The sequence below is a fragment of the Ursus arctos genome, unplaced genomic scaffold, assembly GCF_023065955.2.
Source record: "Ursus arctos isolate Adak ecotype North America unplaced genomic scaffold, UrsArc2.0 scaffold_15, whole genome shotgun sequence".
NCBI classification, from domain to species: domain Eukaryota; kingdom Metazoa; phylum Chordata; class Mammalia; order Carnivora; family Ursidae; genus Ursus; species Ursus arctos.
In genome coordinates, this window is record NW_026622819.1 from 61,855,700 (window position 1) to 61,879,381 (window position 23,682).

A 23,682-nucleotide genomic window follows, 5' to 3' on the forward strand; every position below is an offset into this window, starting at 1 on the left:
CCATGTGTTGAACAAAGCACTTCAGCCACCATCATGGAGATGCAGCCCATCATAAATGTTCAATAAATAAGCATAGGCCTGATCACCTTCAACCCGAACTCCATGGTGTTATCTCATTTCAGGAGACAAACTTTTCTCCAAGTTGACTTTAATCCCCATTTTGGGTACAGCTGATGACCAGTTACAAATGGGCTTGTACCTAGCCCAGATCTCCTTTGATCCTCAAGGACATCCTGAGATGTTCTGACAGATTCCTTGCCCTACCTGTGCCATTGCCTGATCTGTATCCTAGCAGCCTTACCAAGAAGGTAAAAGGAAACAAGGTGAGCTTAGTAACTTGTTCTTGGCAACTCCATGGTGGCCCCAATGGTCCCCAACGGCATTCCAGCCATGGTAAGTTACACCCAGTGTGCTATGACACTGCTGGCTGGACAGGCATGTTTTCACTCTGCCTACTTTGCCAAAGGGAGAAGCTGGATGCATTGAAGTTCATCAGTTCGGGGCTCCGTGTGGCAACAATTTCAAACATGTAAACTGCTGGTAAATTTGCAATAATTGGTTGAATAGTTCTCAATTTAATATCCCTAAATGCCACAGGTCCTTAGCTCTATAAATGGGTATTTAAAAATAACTATTAAGGGGCACCTCGATGGCTCAGTCGGTTAAGCATCTGACTCTTGATCTCAGCTCAAGTCTTGATCTCAGGGTCGTGAGTTTAAGGCCCACCCTGGGCTCCACACTGGGCGTGGAGCCTGCTTAAAATAATAATAATAATAATAAATAACTGCTAAATATTCATCGTCTCTAAACCCCACCCCATCGCACTCCCCACCTTTTAATGTACAAAATGTGATGAGCTTAGGAGATAGTGAAGCTGTATATTGCACACAGATTTAACACCTACGTAACAATAATAGCTATTTATTCAACATCCATGATGTGCCAGGCATTTGACATGCAGCAAGTCATCTAACCCTCATAAGGTTATTGTTACTATGGACATTATAAACAAATGGCAGCTCATGGAAGGGAAGTGATTTGGCCTAAGTCTCCCAGTGACAGCAGAACAAGGATTTGAACCCAGGTCTATCCAAGTCTGGCCTACTCAGCAGGCCGCACTACTAACCAGTACAAACTGACATACCAGAGCCCAACACCCTTTCTCATTTTCTCTCCAACCCCACCCCACATTCCACCTGACCACCTTCTCCACAGTCCAGAACACGGCCGCCTCCTCTGCTTTGTTCCAAGCTGCAGCACCTGTCCTCCCCCCACCTGTACTCCCCCCACAGTCACACCCTCTGTATTCAGGACTCGCACCGAGTCCACCTCCTCTCCCTCCGGTCCTTTCCCAGCCTTCTCCGCTAACAGGAGCCTTACCCTCCTCCTCTTACTTCCCCCGCTGGTGTGCACGGCTCTGACTGAGGCCCCCCTTGTCCACATGCACACATACCCATCACGGCCCCCAACGGACTGCCACAGAAAGCAGATGCCGTGTTTCTCCTCTCCACCCCCACCACGCCCGAGGGTGACAGGTAAGTCTCCTCTCTTCATTCTCTTCGTTGCAGAGTCCGTGATGAACGGGGCTCGCTCAGCTCCAGCATTCAGAGCCAAGAAAGCTGACAGACCGCTGACGCGTCCCTGCGGCCAGCCTCTGTGTTCTCCTTAGAAGCTGCTCCTCCAGGAGAACGGACGTGCTAAGCGTCTCCCGCGCCAGGTGCTGTGCTGGACCCTTTCCAAACATGTTACGTCCTCTGAGTCTCCAAACAACCCAAGGAGAGGAGGATTTATCACCTGCACTTTATGGATGAGGAAAGGGGGCTCAGATCCATCACGGCTGGAGCTGGAATTCAAAGCCCAGTACGCTCACCTATGAAGCCCGGCTTCTTTTCACTGCATTGCAGGGTCAGAGGGAGCAAAGGCGGCAATACTTGCCCACACAGAGGTGTTTCTGCGTGGGCAAGGCACCTCTAGGGGTACGATCTCTACTCCCCTTCTGGAAGATAGGACTTACCTTTTAACCCTGTTCGTGGGCTTTCTCCCTTCCAAAGAAAGAAGACATTCCGTGGTCCCTTTTGTGATTAAAACCCTTAGGGAGTAAAATACATCTTTGGAACAGGAAGAGTAAGGGTTTATCTACCCATTCCTGGACATTCTAAAATAAAAGACCACTGACACATCACACCCAACCAGCTCATTGCACACACACACACACACACACACACACACACACACACAGAGTCTTCACAGTGGACCTCACAGAATTGGCCTCTTCCTGATTCCCTTTTTTGGATCTAATTGCCTCTGGTCAAAAATCCCTGCACTAGCCTCCTATTCCACTCCATCAGGACACAGCTTAGGGCGGGGGGAATAATCCTCAAGGCACACACATACACCTTACACAAGCTTAACATTTGGCACGTTTCATCCTTCCCTATATCTTAAGCCATAGACAAACCAGAATCCTAGCACAAAACATACTATAATCTTCACTACCTACTTCTTAGCCTGACTTGTAACTCAAGTCTACACAGCAACGGGTCATTGGCATAGCAAATCCCAAACTTTCTTTACCAACTACAGCCTAGCTCAGAGCAGAACTCACCACCCTCTTCTGACTTGCTAGTATTTGGAGCAGTAACTGTAGGACATGGCTGGACTGACTGAATACATCAATTGCTGGGTGACTGTGAATAGGTCCCTTCCTGCTCTGAATTAGACAACTCACTCAAACCATAGGAACATCAGTTCTGGGACAAATTACGCATTTCTCCAAGAGGGACCCAACTTCTAAGCCTCGCCAGGACTCTGAAGTCAAGGCACAGAAATGTTATCAGCAAGACCTTGACAGTCAGCAAAAGCTGCCACAAGCCTGAGCTCTTTCCTCACAGATAATAAAGGTTTTCCTATTGCTAAAGGTGAAACCTAGCTGAAAGCAACAAATCTCTCAGTGAAAAGTTGAGTGGATCACTACACACACCCAGAGGAAAAAAATCCACATGGATTAAAGAGGAAGGAACTGATCAAATACTAAGATCTAGACTAAACCTTGGTGTCTGATTCCAATACTAAGGAGGATATATAGAAAAACATAGCAGCAACCACAGGAATGACAGATAACCATAAAAATAAGAATCAGTGTGCCACAGTTTACTCTCAGTGACATGAACAACACTGAACTTCTGACAGAATGAGGTGGCATGCTGGTTTGCAACTAAAAAGACCATCTTCAGGGAAGGATGCAGGCAGAGGCTATTCTGGAGGCTGAAGGAAACACTACTGAGACTGAAGATTGGACTCAACCAATCACTCATTAACTTGAGCCAAAAGTCAACTTCCCAGAGCCAAAGTTTACTCCTCTGTAAAATGGGAATGGCAAGTAGAGAGAAAATAGTCACTACAAACAGAAGGCATATGGATCTCTAAGCGAACCTAGATCTGAATACGGTCACTTCATGAGTAACACTGAGTTAAACTCCCTGAAGTAGTAAAATGATAACAACACCAACTGCAGAAGGCTGTTGCGAGAATTGAGTAAAGTGCTCATTACAGTACCAAGCCTAAGGAATGCCTAATTACTAAAAATTTCTATTAAGACTTACTGAGTGTTTATAATACTGCCTAACACGGTGTTGAGCACTACGCATGCTCTACCTTGTCATACTTGGTTTGTCTACTCTGCAAGACTGCATAAACATGTTTCTATACATAAATATGAGCATAGCAAAACTCCTAAAAGGATACACACAAAAATGCTAACAGTGAGTATTTCTTGGGAAGAAAAACACAATTTTTTTCTTTTCACTTACTTGCTTTTTCCAAAATTTTCTACAAATATCATTTATTGAGGTATATTTCTGTATTTTTAATGCCAAAATACATTAAAATACAATGAAAATCAAGACATTGCTCACAGGTAATCTCCTATATAAGCCAATTCTTTTGGAGGTAAGAACTAACAAAAGTTCTGCTTTCCCTCATAAACTGGCATGTACTCTGCTTTTCATTAAGAATTAACTGACTTCTCCCTTCTTCACTTTGCCACCAGGGGGCAGAGCCAAAATTTTAGTTCAATCATTCAGTCAGGTCCTCATTCTTTGCATATTTCTATTTTAATTTCCCCAATTTCAACCTTCTATTCTAATCTATATGTCTTATCCTGATCTTGGATTTCTTTATATTTTACTGCTTTTCTCAATGTTTATCATAAATTTACTGTCTACAAATCCTTTGTAGATTAAGGCAAGGTATACATACACTTAAGCTGAAGACTTTAAGGATTGCTATTGCCCATACACTTCATGCTGGGTCCCTGCATTTCACAGAATTCCGGTTAGGACATTAAATGATAGAATTACCACCTCTAAATCCAATCTGAAATTTTTTTTTTAATGTAAAACTGCAACATCTCCCAATACCTGCAACAATAACAAAAATACCATAACTTTTGAAGTCTTAGCAGTCCCATAATTAAAGTCAGTTTTATTAAATGCTCAATTCTCAAAATTATATACATTTCTTTTTACTATAAAAAATCTCCACCCCCATCTCACCCTTCTTCACTCACCCCCCCCCCAAGGTAGGTACTGTCCAAGCAGAAGCAACCCCAACAAAGTCTACCACACATCCAAAAGCAGGGAAGACAGGAGGTCCCCAGAGCACAAGATATGCTGGTGTTATCGCACAGAGCCCTCCTGCAAGGGGGGGGGGGGGGAGAATGGGAAGAGCTCACATAACAAGAAGGGAACTGGAATAGGCAGACCGACAAAGACTTGTATAATTTATACCAATTTACAAATACTTTAGGTGCCCACAAACTCCAAGAAGAGACCAAACTAATACACAAAGGAAGGCCTCTGCCAGCGTCTCCTCTCCCTCAGGTCCTCCTATCAGGAGTCATTAGGAAGCCCAAACAGCTTCACAGTTCCCGCTTCCCGACTGCTGTCATATTTGCCATCTTTGTCATCACAGGCAAATGCCAGCAGAGGCCTTTTGGGGTGCCAAGCCACGGTGAAAGTCGGGGACTCACACTGCACCTCCCATAGCTTGTCTCCTATAAAAATCAATATAGAGAAACCAATCAATATGTTAATAAGAAGAAGCCACATTCATTAAGTACTACTCATTTAATCCATTTTTAAAAAAAAGATTTTATTTATTTATTTGAGAGAGAGAGAGCATGAGACTGGGGTGGGGGGTGAGGAAGGGGCAGAGGGAGACGGTGAAGCAGACTCCCCACTGAGCAGGGAGCCCAACATGGAGCTCAATCCCGGGACCGAGATCATGACCTGAGCTGAAGGCAGACACTTAACTGACTGAGCCATCCAGGCACCCCTCATTTAATCACTTATTAACCCTACAGGACAAGTACAATCATTACCCCATTTTACAGAGAACACCGAGGCACAGAGAGAGCACAAGCCGGTAGGTGACAGAAAAAGATCTGTACGCAGAGCCTATGATCTAAACCTATTCTGTACTCCCTAGGAAAACAGTAAAAGCAGTTAATATTTGTTGAGCACCCCTTAGGAATCAGATGGATTATACTTTATCTTAATAAAGTATAAAAGTATAATGACAATGCAGCAAGGTAAGTAATGATTTTAAACCCCATTTTATAAAGGAACAGGTGACTGGACAGTTAAGTCACACCTCAAGGAAGCAGCAGAGTCAGCCCATGAAGTGAGTCTACTGCCAAAGCCACAGGTCTTTCTGCGAAATCACAATGCTTTGCAAATAGATTCTTTTTCCCCAAAAATGTCATTCTTCCTACTTGAAATTAAACATGATTTTTCTAAAGCCATTATTCCTTTAGTCCCACTTACTTTTTTTCAACCTTAGGGTTAAGATTAATGTAATGTAATATTAACAATGTGGTGTTAATTTTAAAGATGCAGGATACATTAAAGTATATACTTCAAAGTTGTTAACTATACAGTAAGTAAATTACATTTCGATGAACTTATTTAAAAAATATATATATTTATATACATATGCACACATGTGTGTGTGGCGAGAGAAAGAAAGAGGTATTCTTTTTGTTAAGTGATCCTATTTCAGGAAGAGTTAACCACTCTCCATGATGCTAGTACCTGGCAGTCTGGCTAAATGTCTGAGCAAATTTCTATATTAAACAAACATAAAGAATAGTTTCAGAGGCTGCTACCCCCCTTCTACTTCTCTTTAGGCCTTTACTCCATCATTTGTCAGTCATTTGGGATTAGTTAAGATAAAGAAATTTACACAATTCAAGAAAACCTGAGTAGATATGAAGAGGCCTTCTAAAACATTTCCTAAATAACCACGCGGCTTCATAAACTTTAACACCTTGACCGTTTTATTGGAAAGTTTAATCTCTGAATGATAAATAAGGTGCTGTCTGGGTGAGACTGACATCACTACTCCAGACCACTGAAGTTCTAAAAGACTTGGTGCAATACGTATGGTGTGTCTAAAAAAGCTGAAGTAAGTGGATTATCAGAAATAAAATGGATTCTTACTTTGTTTTACATCTAACCATTAAAAATATGTAAAACACAAAATCTTAATATATGATTCCAACTATACATAATATAGTGTGTGTATACACACACACAGATGAATAGATGTCCACATATAAAACATCTATACAGATATATAAATATCTTTATAAATATATATGTATCTACATATGAAAAAAAGATTGGAAGGAAATACACTAATATGTTAGGAACTGGCTATCTCCAAATTATGGACCTATGTGTGACTGTTAATTTCTTCTTTATATTTGTCAGCATTTTCCAAATATTCTATACTGCGCATATACTACTCTTATTTTACAAACTAACATACAAGACATGCTTACTGCATAAAATTCAAACAGTACCAGGGTACAGAGCAGTACTGGGAAACAGAAACTTCTGTGATGGAAACATTTTATATCCGCGCTATGCAATACAGAAACCACCAGCCACGTGTGGCTACTATAGTCCGTAAAATGAGCCTAGGGTAACTGAGGAACTGAATTTTTCATTTCATTTAATTGGTTTCAGTAATAATATTTAAATTATAATTTAAAGTAAAATTTATCTTCTCCCAATCTTCTAAGTCTAAAATAAATTCTTTCAAAAGTCTTTCTACTAAGTTAGCTTTAGTTTCTTTACCTAAATGGGAACACATCATGTGCATTAATTGGCTATCTGCTTTGCTCATTCAGTAAAATGCCTTGCCAATCTTGCATTTCAACACATATAGAGCTATGTTTTTCTCTTGGCACACTGTAATATGGATGTATCACAACTTATTCAATTAGTCATTCATAATGAAAATTTAGATTATTTCCCTTTTATGTATAAAACAATGCTATAAATATAATTGTGCTTCCCTCTGATAATCTCTTTTAATTTTTAGCCTGGGTTATAGAGAAAATTTTAGAAAACATGTTAGAAGTATTTGTCTGAACCACTTAGAAAAATTAATACAGCCATATTTGATATATTCCTGAAAGACTGTATGTGAACTAAATCATATTTTAGGGGCACCAGGGTGGCTCCGACAATTAAGCAGCCAGCTCTCGATTTCAGCTCAGGTCATGATCTCAGGATCCTGGAATCAAGCCCCGTGGTGGGCTCCGCACTCAGCCGGCAGTCTGCTTGAGGATTCTCTCTCTCTCTGTCCCTCTGCCCCTCTACCCGCCCCCTTGCTTCTGCACCTTCTCTCTAAAGTAAATAAATAAATCTTAACAAATAAAAAAATCAGGGATGCTTAGCTGGCTCAGTTGGTTAAGCATCTACCTTCGGCTCAGGTCATGATCCTGGGGTGCGGGGATCAAGCCCCATGTCAGGCTCCCTGCTCAGCAGGAAGTCTGCTTCTCCCTCTCCCTCTGCTGCTCCCGCCCCCCGCTCGTGCTCTCTCTTGCTCACACTCTCTAATGAATAAATAAATCTTTTAAAAAATAAAAATAAAATAATAAAATAAATCATATTTTATATGTATTAGGTGAGGTAGACAAATCCGCTCAAAGATGACACAGAAAAAACATGCACACACATGCACACACATGCACTGTTAAGAACAAACACTACGGGGGTGCCTGGGTGGCGCAGTCATTGGGCGTCTGCCTTCGGCTCAGGGCGTGATCCCGGTGTTATGGGATCGAGCCCCACATCACGCTCCTCCGCTGGGAGCCTGCTTCTTCCTCTCCCACTCCCCCTGCTTGTGTTCCCTCTCTTGCTGGCTGTCTCTCTCTGTGTCAAATAAATAAATAAAATCTTTAAAAAAAAAAAAAAAAAAGAACAAACACTATGGTAATCTTTCTGTAAGTGGTGTGGTCCTTCACAAAATGTGAGCCCCCTGGACTCAGTCAGCAATCCCACTTCACTGGTTTACCCAAAAGGATGACCTAAACTGAAGTCCATAAGGAATATTTCTCATACTATCATTTATAACAGTACAAAGATGAGAAACCACCAAACAGCTGGGCAACTGAGGTACCTACAGGCATATATACGTATACGCTGGCAGTTGAAGAATACACTGATATATTCAGTGGAATTCCAGACTGCATTAGAAGTGGCAGGAGAGCACAGGAGCCATCGCCATGTTAAGAAGCTGTAACATCCTCAGGTGAGGCAGGCACGGCCTGGAGCAGGACAGTACCCATACATCACACAAACAAGGGTCCATAAAGGAGCTGCGCATCTGAATGGCTAGACAACACTTAGCACAATGTCAGCAACAGTGGCCATTTTTAAATTGTGGAATTGCAATTTTTTATTTTATTCTTTGAAGTCTTCTATACAGTTTAAATTCTTTTACTCAAGTATCATGTATTTCCAAAAACAGTAAAGCTACATTACAAAATAAATCTGAGGGTGATGAGAGAAGATGGCAGAGAAGGACAATCCTGAGCTCACCTCCTCCCACAGACACACAGAGGCCACAAGTATATCTACTGCAATTAACTCAGAAAATGATCAGAAGAGACCTTCCACAGCTAATCATAGAGAGAAAGACACATTGAAAGGGTAAAAGGGGTGGAGACATGGCCAGGAACCAAACCCCTGGTGCATATAACCACGAACAGGAGAGCCATCACAAGCATGGAGGATTGAGGGGATCAGATCCCACACAGGGCAATCCTGGCCCTAAGGACCTACACTGGGAAGACAAGTTCCCGTAATGTCTGGCTTTGAAAATCAGCAGGACTTAACTCCAGGAGCTTTAGAAATCAGCAGGGCTTAACTCCAATTGAACTGAAGGGCAAAAGAGCCAGCACACTACTAAGCAGAAGCAGCAGCTTGAAAAGCGCCTAGGGTATACATGAAAGAGATTTACTAATTTTAGGGTGTGTGTAGGAAAGGCAAACATCTGCAGATTTCTCCAGGAATAAAAAAGCGCTGGCAGGTGCCATTTTTCTTGCCCTCCATGAGCCTAGATAGCTAGATGCTTGCAGAAGCCAATTCTAACACTCTCCATCTACCTTGTTAGCACACATGCCCCACCCCGGCATTACCCTACCACCCACCCCACCCAAGCCACTGGCCTCCGCAGGCACCCCTCCAAAGTAGCTCCTCCCCTGCCATATCCAGCACCCATCCAAAGTGACTCCTGCCCTGGGGGACAGGGGAGATAACCCTACACACCAGCTTGCCCACAGTTCCTACAGCTGGGCCTCTTGGCTGGCTGCACAAAGAACATGCCCTGCCCTTCCGTATACCTGCAGCTGTCACACAGGCTAATTACACACAGCTAGACTGAGTGCCAGCCCCACCGACCACTGAGCCCATGGCAGCTGCAGCCAGGCCTCTCAACAGCACGGAAAGCAAACCCCGCCCAGTGCGCCTGCAGCAGGGAAAGCGGGTCACTGCAGCCAGCTGGGCTGAGGGCCAGCCCCACCCATCAGCATGCCCATAGCAATCATAGCTCAACCACAGCAGGAAGGTGCACACAGCCCATACAGGGGACAGCCCTAGTGTGCCTGATTCTGGTGACCAGGGCAGACAGCATACAGGACACCAGAGGACCTCGTCTACATAAAGTCACTACTTTCAAGGTCAGGAGATGTAGCTGACCTAGTACCTAACACATAGAAACAAACACAGAGAGTTAGACAAAATGAGGAGGCTTAGGGATATGTCCCAAATGAAAAAACAAGATAAAATCACAGAGAAAGGACTAAACGAAATGGAGATAAATGATATGCCTGATGAAGAGTTCAAAGAAATGGTCCTAAAGATACTCAACTGGACTTGAAAAAACAGGGCATGAAGTCTGTGAGAATTTCAACAAAGAGATAGAAAATGTAAAAAAGAGCCAGTCAGAGCTGAATACAGTAACTGAAATGAAAAATACAGTAGAGGAAATCAATAGCAGATTAGGGGATGCAGAGGAACGGATCAGAGATCTTGAAGACAGGATAACAGCAACTAAGATGAACAGCAAAAGACAAAAGAATAATAAAAGTAAGAATAGGTGAAGGAACCTCTGCAACATCATCAAGCATGATAACATTTGCATTACAGGAGTCCCAGAAGAAGAGAGAGGAAAGGGGGCAGAAAATGTATTATTTTTTTTTAAGACTTTATTTATTTATTCGACAGAGATAGAGACAGCCAACGAGAGAGGGAACACAAGCAGGGGGAGTGGGAGAGGAAGAAGCAGGCTCCCAGCAGAGGAGCCTGATGTGGGGCTCGATCCCAGACCGCCGGGATCACGCCCTGAGCCGAAGGCAGACGCTTAACCGCTGTGCCACCCAGGTGCCCCAGGGGGCAGAAAATTTATTTGAAGAGATCATAGCTGAAAACTTCCTGAATCTGAGGAAGAAAACACACATCCAGATTCAGGAAACAAAGAAAGCCAAACAAGATGAACCCAAAAATGTTCACACTAAGACACATAATAATTAAAATGACAAAAATTCAAAATAAAGAGAGAATCTTAAAAGCAGCAAGAGAAAAGCAGTCACATACAAGGGAAAACCCATAAAGCTATAGGCTGATCTCAGCAAAAACTTTACAGGCCACAAGGGAGTGGCATTTATATTCAAAGGGCTGAAAGAAAAAAACCTAGAATACTCTACCAGGCAAGGCTATCATTCAGAATTGAAGGAGATAGAGTTTCCCAAACAAAAGGGAGTTCATCACCACTAAACCAGCCTTACAAGAAATATTTAAGGGAATTCTTTAAGTGAAAAGAAAAGGCCATAATTAGAAGAAAATTATGAAAGGAAAAAAACTTCACTGGCAAAAGCAAACATGATTAAAGGTAGTGGACTAATCACTTATAAAGTCATTATGAAGGTTGAAACACAAAAGCAGTAAAATCAATTACATCTACAAAAATTACTCAAGGGATATACAAAATAAAAAGATATGACATACACATAAAATGTAGAGGGGTAGTAAAAATTCAGTGCTTTTTACAATGTGTTAAGCTTAAGCAACTAACAATATAGACTGCTACACACATAGGATGTTATATATGAACCCCATGGTAACCACAAATCAAAAATCTGTAATAGACATATAAAAAATAAAGAGAAAGTAATCCAAACATAACATTAAAGAAAGCCATCAAACCACAAGGGAAGAAAGCAAGAGAAGAAAGGAACAGAGAACTACAAAACAGAAAACAATGAACAAAATGACAATAAATATATACCTACGAATAACTACTTATATTAAAATTGACTAAATGGTCCAATCAAGTGACACAGGGTGACTGAATGGCTGAAAAAACGAGACCCAACTATATGCTGCCTACAAGACTCACTTCAAACCTAAAGACGCACACAGACTGAAAGCGAGGGGACAGTAAAAGATATTCCATGCAGATGGAAGTGGGAAAAAAAAGCTGGGATAGCAGTATTTTTATCAGACAAGGGCAACCCTCTCAGGTCCCCTCCCTCCACGGGAGCTTTGTACAATCACTTTGCTATCACTCAATAAACTTTGCTTTGCTGCTCGCCAAAAAAAAAAAAAAGAAAAAGAAAAAATTCTCAGACAAAATATACTCTACAACAAAGAGTGTAGTAAGAGACAAAGAAAGGCATTAAATAATGATAAAGGAATCAATCCAACAAAAGGATGTAACAATTATAATTTATGTACCTAACATAGGATAGGGGCACCTAAATACATAAAATAAATATTAACAAACATAAAAAGAGAAATTGACAGTAATACAACAAGAGCAGGGGACTTTGACACCACACTTATATCAAATGATAGGTCATCCAGACAAAATCAATGAAGAAACAGTAGCTCTGAATGACACATTAGACCAGGCAGACTTGACAGATACACACAGAACAATCCATCCAAAAACAACAGAATACACATCATTTTCAAGTGCACATGGAAGAGTCTCCAGAATGGATCATATATGTGGTAGGCCACAAAACAAGTTTCAATGAATTTAAGAAGACTGAAATTTTATCAAGCCTCTTTCTTGACCCACAATTGTATGAAACTAGAAATCGATTACAAGAAAAAAAAAACTGGAAAAAAGACAAAGATACAGAAGCTAAACAGCATGCCACTAAACAACCAACACATCAATGAATAAATCAAAGAGGAAATAAAAAAATACATGGAGACAAATGAAAATGGAAACACAACAATTCAAAATCTTTGGGATGCAGCGAAAGCAGTTCTAATGGGAAACTTTATAGCAATATAGGCCTACCTCAAAAAACAAGAAAAATCCCAAATAAACAAAGTAACCTTATATCTAAAGGAGCTACAAAAAGAACAAAGCCCAAAGTTAGTAGAAGGAAGGAAATTTGAAAAAAAAAAAAAGATTAGAGCAGAAATAAATGAAACAGATACTAAAAAACATCAGAAAAGATCCATGAAAGCAAGAGCTGGTTCTTTGAAAATATAAACAAATTTGATAAACCTTTACCAGACTCATTAAGAAGAGCGAGAACTCAAATAAATGAATTCAGAAATGAACAAGAAGAAATAATAACTGATATCACAAAAATACAAAGGGTTCTATGAGAATACTATGAAAAATTATATGCCAACAAATTGGACAACCTAAAAGAATGGATAAATTCCTATAAACATACAACATTCCAAAACTGAATCACAAAGAAAGAGAAAATTTGAACAAATTACTAGTAATGAAATTAAACTGGTAATCAAAAAACTCCCAATAAACAAAAGTCCAGAACCAGATGGATTCACAGGTGAATTCTATCAAACATTTAAAGAAGAGTTAATACCTATTCTTCTCAAACTATTCCAAAAAATAGGTGAGGAAAAAAAACTTCCAAATTCATTCTATGAGGCCAGCATTACCCTGATACCAAAAACCAGGCAAAGACACTACCAAAAACAAAACAAAAACAAAACAAAAAAAATGCAGGCCAATATCCCTGATGAACATAGACGCAAGAATCCTCAACAAAATATATTAGCAAACCAAATTCAACAATACATTAAGAAGATCATACACCATGATCAAGTGGGATTTATTGCAGGGATGCAAGGATGGTTCAATATTTGCAAATAAATCAATGTGATACATCGTATCAATAAGAGGAAGGACAAAAACTATATGATCATTTCAAAAGACACAGAAAAAGCATTTGACAAAATAAACATCCAATCTTGATAAAAACTCTCAAAAAAATGGATTTAGAGGAAACAGACTTCAACATAACAAAGATCATATATGAAAAACCCACAAACAACATCATATCCAATAGTGAAAAATTGTAAGCTTCTCCCCTAAGATCAGGAACAAGACAAGGATGTCTACTCTCACCATTTTTATTCAACACAGTCCTGGAAGTCCTGGCTACAGCAACCAGACAAGAAAAAGAAAAAGGAAAAAAAAGAAAAAAGAAAAAAGAAAAGCATCCAAATTGGTAAGGAAGAAGTAAAACTGTCAGTATTTGCAGATGACATAATACTATATATAGAAAACTGTAAAGACTCCACAAAAAACTATTGGAATAAATGAATTTAGTGAAGGTGTAGGAAACAAAATTAATATACAGAAATCTGTTGCATTTCTATACACTAATAATGATGTAGTAGAAAGAAAAATTAAGAAAAGAATTCCATTTACAACTGTACCTAAAAGAATAAAATACCTGGGAATACATTTAACCACGGAGGAAAAAGACCTATACTCTAAAAACTATCAGACACTGAAGAAAGAAATTGAAGATGACACAAATAGAAAAATATACCATGTTCATGGACTGGAAGAATTAATATTATTAAAATGTCCACACCACCCAAAGCAATCTACAGATTCAAAGCAATCCCTATCAATATACCAACATTTTTCATAAAACTGGAACAAATAATCCTAAAATTTGTATGGAACCACCAAAGACTGAACAGCCAAAGCAATCTTGAGAAAGGAGAACAAAGCTGGAGGTATCACAATCCCTGATTTCAATATATATTACAAAGCTATAGTAATCAAAACAGCATGGCACCAGCACAAAAACAGACAGATGACAGATCAATGGAACAGTATAGAGAGCCCAGAAATAAACCCACACTTACATGATCAATTAACCTACAACAAAGGAGGCAAGAACATGCAATGGAAAAAAAGTCTCTTCAACGGTGCTGGGAAAACAGGGCAGCTACATGCAAAAAAATGAAATTGGACTACTTTCTTATACCATACACAAAAATAAACTCAAAATGGATTAAAGACCTAAATGTGAGATATGAAACCATAAAATTCCTAAAAGAAAACATAGGCAGCAATCTCTTGGACATCAGCCTCAGCAACATATTTATGGATATGTCTCCTCAAGCAAAGAGAAACAAAAGCAAAAATAAACTACTGGGACTACACCAAAATAAAAAGCTTTTACATAGCAAAGGAAACCATCAACAAAACAAAAAGGCAACCTACTGAATGGGAGAAGATACTTTCAAATAACAAATCCAATAAGGGGTTAATATCCAGTAAGTGTCTTATACACTCAACACCAAAAAATAAAAAAAATAAATTAAAAAAATTAAAAAACCTGATTAAAGAATGGGGCTTCTGGATGGCTTAGTCAGGTGAGCATCCAACTCTTAGATTTCAGCTCAGGGTCCTGGGATTGAGCCCCAAGTCAGGCTCCGTGCTCAGCAGAGAGTCTGCTAGAGATTCTGTCCCTCAGCCCCTCTACGCTCGCTTGTGCTCTCTCTCTAATGGGTGAATGAATCTTTAAATTTAAAAAAAAGAGAGACAGAAAACCTGAATAGGCATTTTTCCAAAGGAGACATATAGATGACCAAGAAACATGAAAAGGTGCTCACGCTCACATCACCGACCATCAGGAAATGCACATCAAAACTACAATGAGATACCACCTCACACCCATCAGAATAGCTAGTATCAAAAAGATAATAAAAAACAAATGTTGGTGAGGATATAAAGAAGGAATCCTCATACACTGTTGGTGGGAGTGTAAATTGGTGTAGCCACCGCAGAAAATAGTATGGAGCTTTCTCAAGAAATTAAAAATAAAAATACTATATGATCCAGTAATTCCACTACAGGGTAATTACCCAAAGAAAACAAAAACACTAATCTGAAAACATCTGTGCATCCCTGTTTATTGCAGCATTATTTACAAGAGCCAAGATATGGAAGCAACCTAAGTCTCCACGGATAGATGAATGGATAAAAAGATGTGAGATGTGTGTGTATATATACATACACACACACACACACACACACACACACACAATGGAATATTAATCAGTCATAAAAAAAGAATGAGATCTTGCCATTTGCGAGAATACGGGTGGACCTAAGTGGTATTAAGCTAAGTGAAATGAATCAGAAAAGATAAATACCATATGATTTCACTTATACATGAAATCTGAAAAACGAAACAAGTAAACAAACAACAGAAACAGATTCATAAATACAGAAAACTGCTGGGTGCCAGAGGGGAGAGGGCTGGGATGATGGGTGAAATAGGTGAAGAGATTAAGAGGTACAAACTTCCAATTATAAAAAAACATGTCATGAAGATATAAAGTACAGCAAAGGGAATATAGTCAATAATATTGTAATAATGTTGTATGGTGACAGATGGTGATAACGTTTATTGTGATCAATGACTAATGCAAATCACTATGTCATACATGAAACTAGCACCACATTATATGTCAACTACACTTCAATAATAAAAAATTATTAATTAAAAATAAATAAGTAAAGCTGAGGAAATTCTTCTGTGAAATGAATATTCTTCTCCCATTTTTCTATTTTCAAATTCTATTGGTTGTTTTTAAAGCAAATCACATGTATTTTGATAATTCCTAAGATTATTTAAAAAATAGGTATTTTTTAAGTTCACATACAGGCAAAATATAGGGAAAAAAGTATACCACAACACAAAAAGAGATTGTATTTAGAGGTGGGACCACAGGTAACACTTTTTCTTTCTCCTATTTTCCGTATTTTAAAAATTTCATCATAATAGAAGAATTAAAAATTAATATAATGTAAAATATTTTCCTAAATCACTTTCTTTCAGATCTGCCCCTTTCCGAACTCTTTGCCCCCTCATGACCTGACTGTAACAGTCATAATAAACAAAGATGTCTTAGGAAGAAAATTCACTTATGCTAATGCAGGTGAAGTAGTAATGTGAAGATGAAAACACATGACAGGAAAAGTCCTGATGGCCAAAGATGACAGACAGAAGACTCATTACGATAGTGAGGGTTTCTGTTACCTGTCTCTACTTCAGCAATGTCAATAAAATGATCTTCCGAGGCTGATGCCAGCATTTTTCCATCGTGGCTAAAACTGAGGGTCCTCACAGGCCAATCCAGCCTATAACAGAGTGGACGGAGGACACGTTAGAAATAACCCAGTAAGAGTAGAGCACAATTTCACCCAAAATAAAATCAAATTAATTTCTTCAACAAGGAAAGTGCTGGCAGAGCTGCTTACCTGGAAAAGCACCGAACACAAACCAACTCATCCACATCCCAGAGGCTGACCAAAGCATCCGCACTTCCTGTGGCAAAGTACTTCCCCATGGGGTCAAACTTGATACAGATGCAGTTGGAAGGATGGGCATTGATGGACTGCACAGGCTTCAGCTCTGGGTAGCTGAGAAACAAGACAGACAGCAATTAAACTATGGGAAGAGGACTATGGTACTAAGACGGCAACAGGAGACACTGAAGAAGAAAATCGAAGACAACAAAACAAATATCAGACTGTAATTCAAACAAACTTTCCTGGACTTAAAAAAAAAAACAAAATTAGATTATCATCAGACCTTTCTGACATTAAGACTTTATGCCAAAAGAAAATGGGGTAATATATTTAAGATATACAAGCAAGAAAATAGGAATCAAGAATTTTTATATCTAGCAAAATTGACTATCAATTATAAAGGGCTCAAATACTAAGCACAATTAAATATCTGTAAGTTTTATAAGTATGTAAGTTATAATAAGTATGAACTTAGAGAATACTGTTCCATGAACCCTTCCTGAGGAATCTAAAGAATGAACTTTGACAATCAAAATGACCAGAGACTTATTAGCATGGGACTCGTGATGAGTATTACATATACAGCTTCTTGTAGAAACTGTAGATGGAAAAGAAAGGCATTGTACGTAGTAGCTCTATACTCTGATAATATATATAGTATTAACTATTTTTTTAATGGAAGAAAAATGAGGAAAGCAACACAAAAAGCAAAATTTACTATTTTAGTAATCACACTGGTGGTGGTAGTGGTAATACTGTTATTCTGAGATATCCCTACATGTAACATGGAAAAAGGTAGTAAATAACTGGAATATTCTAATTCTGTAATTCTTTGTATCCTTGAGAACCAGAATACTCAAATACTCAGTTTGGAAAGAAAGAGTTATTTATAATATAGAAGATGTTTAGTAAAATTCCACTAGTCCTGGATTTTGGAAATTATCAATATAAATTCACAATTCACATATTTTATCTTTAAAAATATACACATATATGTCCTCGCTCTGTCCACTGGGAAGGTCTAGAAATATGACCAAACCAGCAATATGGACACCCGTAGCTCCAATATCATTTCTCAGAAAAAGAATCTAGGGATTCTTAGAGAATTTTCTGATTAAAGGTCTGAGGCAGGAAACATACAAGATGAACTTGGGATATCTTGTTGTACCAGACAGCAACAAACTGAAGAACACTAGGATTATGTAAAAAAAAAAAAAAAAAAAATGACTCAGGAATCAACTTGAAAAGGCTCCCATTAGCTAAAGATGGGATAATTTGAGCTTCCATAAGGATAATTACTCCAACAGACTGAAACACATCTACCATGCTTAAATACGAGTGTATAATAAGCCTTAAAAATAAAACCTAGCTGATCATCTTTGGAGGTGATAGAGAACTAATTCATTATCTGATGACAAAGGGAAAGAAGCACTTATCCTTCCTTTTCTAAGTCAACTACATTCTTAAGTAACCAATTAGGAAATGAGAGGAAGCATCTTGTATTCCAACAACGAAGTAAGCATTCAAAATCAGCAAAATCCAGACTAGGTGAATCTCTGTAGATTTACAGTCTAGTTTTCCAACAGCTATATTGTAAGTAAAAGAAGGATGAAGAGTACCTTGGTAGTTTAACACACTTACAAGACAACAAATTTTTTTTAAACAGACAAAACTAGAGTATCTAGAAAAGCACACTTGGTAGCTAAAACTATAAAGAAATGCTATAAAAATCAAGATAGTGTTTCCTCTTGAGGAGAGGGAGTTATGACTAAGACAAAGTACATGGATGGACTTCTGGGATGGCCAGCAAATTGCTAGCTCTTGACCTGGGTGGGGTTACACAGACAACAGTTCATTAAGCTATATGTTGTTTTAAGCAGTTTTCTATATATGTTTTATTTTCTAATATAAAGGCTTAAAAAAAAAGCTATAGAATCCCAACTTGAATAAAATTCAAATTGCTAAGCACAGATTTCCAGCCTTTTATATTATCTGGTCCCAGATTGTGTTTCAACTTTATCTTCCCATTTTCAGGCCCTCTCTTCAGATACCTTATCTGCCACCATTCCCAGCAACCCTGACCTACCAACTACTCTCCATATAGGCCATGTTCATTCACACCGGTTTTGTCCATTGTATGGTTCCCTTTTGCTGATTCTTAAAATTCTACTCAGCTTTCAAGGTCAAGCTCAGAAGCTGCCTCCTTCAATCCCCTACTCCTACAGTCAATATAAGTTTCTTTCCCTGGGATTCCAGAGCAAACTCAGAGCCTCTCTAAAACAACCTATTTCACACTGCCCTGCATTGCCCACCCAGAATAGCAGAAACAGAGTCGACAGATCTGAATTTCAATCCCAACATTTCATTCATTCACAGAAAGAATAAATATTTACAGAGATCCTAACTCTGTGTAGTAAGTATTAAGGTAGGCACTAGAGATTCAACAGTAAACAAGTTACACGTGGTCCCTACCTTCATTGAATTTGTAGTTTAGAAGATATAGATAGGTAAACATTTATTATAGGGGCGCCTGGGTGGCTCAGTCAGTTAAGCGTCTGCCTTTGGCTCAGGTTATGATCCCGGGTCCTGGGAACAAGCCCTGCACTGGGCTCCCTGCTCAGTGGGGAGCCTGCTTCTCCCTCTACTTCTGCTGCTCCCCCTGCTTGTACATAAACACTCTCTCTGGCAAGTAAATAAATAAAATCTTAAAAAAAAAAAAAAAACATGTAATTATAATATAGAATGAGAAATGCTTCCAACAGGAAGTACATAAAATAAGCTTCTAACCTGGGGAGGTAGGAAAGTAATGAAGATGGCTTCCCTGGAGGGAAATTTAAGCAGAGACTTTACGGGTACAAATTAAGCCATAATTCAAGGTGCATCCAGCTCTTGTGCTCACCAGCTGACTAGTGATTAAACCTCTTTGAACCCCAGATCCTCATCTGTCAACTAAGACTCAAATAACAACCCCACAGAATTTCTGTGAGGACTCCGTAAATATAAGGTGCCTGGCTCAAAGGTGTTCAACAGAAGTTAGGACTCTTTATTCCCATTTTTCTTCAAGGTCCTTCAGGACAGACTCACATCTAATTCATCTCTGTATCCACAGCACCCAAAGAAAGGTATGAGTGTCCCTAAGCTAGAACCCCCTCACCTGAGGATGTTGATACAACCATTGCCATTTGTCAGGAAGAACATGTTGTTGTCATTATTCCAGGAGATTTCATTGACTTCAAACTTGAACTGCTCCTCTGCTTTGGAACGGTGTGTCTTGGCATCAATAAAGGTCACCACATCATCCTTGTTGCCTACAGCAATGGTCTGCCCATCAGGACTCCAGCAAATATTAATGTTTTCCCCTGGAAACCCAGATATAATCAGCAAGATACTGTTTGCCCATAATCCTGCAGAAGTTTATTTTTTTTTAATCCTACAAAGACCAGAGCTATCTCCAAACCTCATTCACTAAGGTCCTAGTCAATAGAAGGGAATGACTACTTACTCGCCGATTATGAGTCCAGTACTTTCATCTACAAATTTCCCCCTGTGGGTCCTCACAATTCTCTAAGGGACACTTTATTATCCCCATTTTACATATGAAGATATGGAAGAGATGAGTGATGAGCCAAAGTGTCAAAGTCATGAAGTAATAGAGCCAAGATCTAAACCAGACTTGACTCCAAAGCCTCTTAGTCTTATACCGGCATTTCCCAAACTCCAGTCATTCACATGCTACTTTCACAATTTTTGTCCTATCCATGTTAATAGCTGTATTTCTTTACTCAAGATTTTTCTTACAATTGACTCAAAAAATTTTAGTTAAATAAATTTAGTTTCCCATTTAGCAATAAATTCTATGGGCTAGTTCTTTTTTTCAGGTAGGCATTAAAATATATACACAGCCAGTTTTAAATGTTTATCCCCTTACCGCCTAAATCACTCACACATCACCAGTTGTCTACTTGGAGAAAGCACTACAACATTCCACCTCTAGGGACAAGTCTTGTCAACAAAGTCCAGTGACCCACAGTGAACACATGGATTAAAAATTTCATCAACTTTATCAATTCTATGATGCATATATTTTCACACTTTATTCTCTACAATGTATCTTAAAATGCATCAGGATGCATCTCAAAATTTTTGGTGTATCATGGCTGTCTAGAAACTTTATTTTCTTTCCTAGCAACACATAAAATATTGGTGCATCTTATAATCATGACACGTTAGTCAATAAAATATAATAAATGGCCTCAAGGTTTACAGGACAATACCTGGTGAAGAACAGATTCTACAAATGTAATGCACAACTTCCAGGTCATTTTCTCCCAGACCACCAAGACCATCCATTCCCAAGACAGCCATTCAGCCTATCAGCAGTTTCCCAAATTCTCCATATATCTGCACATGCAGCTCCCTCCTAGAGCTGCTCCCGACCCCTCATGCACCCACTATACCCTGACCACTAAATCCCTATTAGCTATTTTAAGTGTGTGCTCAAATTCTGTGAGGTCTTGCCTGTCCCCAAGGCAGACTTAAGCATTTCCATTCTAGGTATCCATCTTATAGACCTCTCCACTACAGATAAACCCTATCATATATGTTAGGTTTTTTGGTTTGGTTTTTTTTTTAAACACACATCCCTCTCCCTGTGCTCAAATTCTGTGAGGTCTTGCCTGGCCCCAAGGCAGACTTAAGCATTTCCATTCTAGGTATCCATCTGATAGACCTCTCCACTAAAGATAAACCCTATCATATTATGTGAGGTTTTTTGGTTTGGTTTTTTTTTTAAACACACGTCTCTCTCCCTGTGCTCAAATTCTGTGAGGTCTTGCCTGTCCCCAAGGCAGACTTGAGCATTTCCATTCTAGGTATCCATCTGATAGACCTCTCTACTAAAGATAAACCCTATCATATTATGTTAGGTTTTTTGGTTTGGTTTTTTTTTAACACACGTCTCTCTCCCTGCACTAAACCTAGTACAGGTCCTGGGAGCTGGAGATTGTCTTATTCAGCCCAGGATGTCCCATACCTAACACAAGGCCACACTTAGAGAAGATATTTGGGAAATGCTTGTTGAATGACTATAAGTAGTTCATCTTCCTATTGCCCTCTCTCTGAAGAGTCACCTTTAGTGTTCACAGTGGCAATGCATTTTGTAGTCCTCACATCCCAGATGCGAATAGTTTTGTCTCCAGATGCTGTGACAAAGAGGTCAGGATTACTTGGATGCCAACAAAGCTGGTCCACACTATCCCCATGTCCCCGATAATTGTTTTCTTTTACCTGAAAGAAAAGAATCCAAATGTCACTTCACACATAAGTACCTGCCTCCACGCGTAACTTCTTAACCTTATTCAAACACCAAGGTACCTTGTGGCCAACAAAGATCCAGACAATTAAAAAAAAATCCTTCAACACCCCTTCCCCGAAACTCTTCCCAATACCCCCTCCCTTCCTCTCCAATCACTCTGAATTGTTCTGAGGTTTGGATTCCACATCAATGCCCTTACTCTTTTGCCCTCTGTAGCCTTCCTCCTCCTTTCTGGTTCTCCACACTTACTCTACCGCCAAGGTTCCCAATCTTCTTGCTCACTCCCACAGGAAGCCCTATCATTTTCAAAGGGGCCCTCCTCACACCATAGGGACCCCACCACCACAGCCCCTAGCCACTCCTCACCACCACACAACTCCTTCCTACCACTCTCATACACCTCCACCTCACTCCAGTCCCATCTATCCTCCTCGCCACCAGTCTTCATCCTCTCCTCGCCTCCACTCCCCGCTCATCTTTACACCTCCTTACTGCTACACTCCCTCGCACCCCCACCTCCCTCTTACCACCACCATCTTCCTCTCCACCACACCCCCACCAGATCCCTAACCACCACCCTTGTTACTCCCGCACTCCTCTAGCATGCACTACACAACTCCCTTATCCCCACAACGCTCCCTGCTCCTCGCCTCCACCCCCCCTCCCACCCCCATTCTCTCCCTCATTACCACACCTCGCTTTATCACAGCCCCTCTGGCCTGGGCCGGTCCCTGACAGCTTACCAAACGGTCTTTCTCCAGCAGGAATACGCTGGCCGTCTTGTCGAAAGACCCCGAAGCTAGGCGACGACCGTCGCAGCTCCAGGCCACTGAGTGCACCTTGGCGCTGTGCGCAGGAAACTCGCGCGTCTTGCTGTGGCCGCGGAACAGCTCCTGCATTCCTAGCACGTAGCGTGTTGGGCCGCTGGTCACTGAGCACCAGGGAGCCATTGAGCCAGGACCGCTCTGGCCCAGCGCCGAGGGCCCCATGGCCGCCGCAGCCACCGCCATTGCGAGCTCCCGCTGGCCCGCGTTGTTACCCCCACTTCGGCACAGTCAGTCCTGCCGCCGCCGCCGCACGCATGCGCCTGGAAGAGCGGCTCTGCTCTGCACAGCCGCAATACGGGCCAACCGGGAGGGGACTACAAATCCCGGCATGCAGCGCGCGCGCTCCCTATTCAAACGAGAACGATTACAATTTAAGTTTCTTTCACAGTCAATGATTCTGGGGTTTTTAAGGCCTATTTCCCCCTTACCTACTGCCCGGTAAATGTATTTGTATCCCTGTTCAATTAAAAGGAAAGCCGGGGCGCCTGGGTGGCACAGCGGTTGAACGTCTGCCTTCGGCTCAGGGCGTGATCCCAGCGTTATGGCATCGAGCCCCACAGAAGGCTCCTCTGC

At 40.3% G+C, this 23,682-nt stretch overlaps 1 protein-coding gene across 4 annotated transcripts in view; it reads right to left on the minus strand.

Annotated features, from left to right (window-relative positions):
* The window catches only part of THOC3 (THO complex subunit 3), a 198,702-nt gene extending 175,335 nt beyond the window's left edge, over nt 1–23,367 (minus strand). For 3 of the 4 annotated variants that reach the window (XM_044388584.3, XM_057312341.1, XM_026511006.4), the window contains exons 1-5: nt 23,026–23,348; nt 22,098–22,254; nt 20,123–20,327; nt 16,918–17,079; nt 16,697–16,797 (exon numbers count right to left, since the gene is read on the minus strand). In XM_044388584.3, the coding sequence (XP_044244519.1) occupies nt 16,697–16,797; nt 16,918–17,079; nt 20,123–20,327; nt 22,098–22,254; nt 23,026–23,292 (892 nt within the window). In that variant the 5' untranslated portion in view covers nt 23,293–23,348. Of the gene's footprint in view, nt 1–4,368; nt 5,054–16,696; nt 16,798–16,917; nt 17,080–20,122; nt 20,328–22,097; nt 22,255–23,025 lie in introns of those variants that run through there. The other variant, XM_026511005.4, reaches the window with a different exon arrangement.
* Nucleotides 23,368–23,682: the final 315 nt, after the last annotated feature.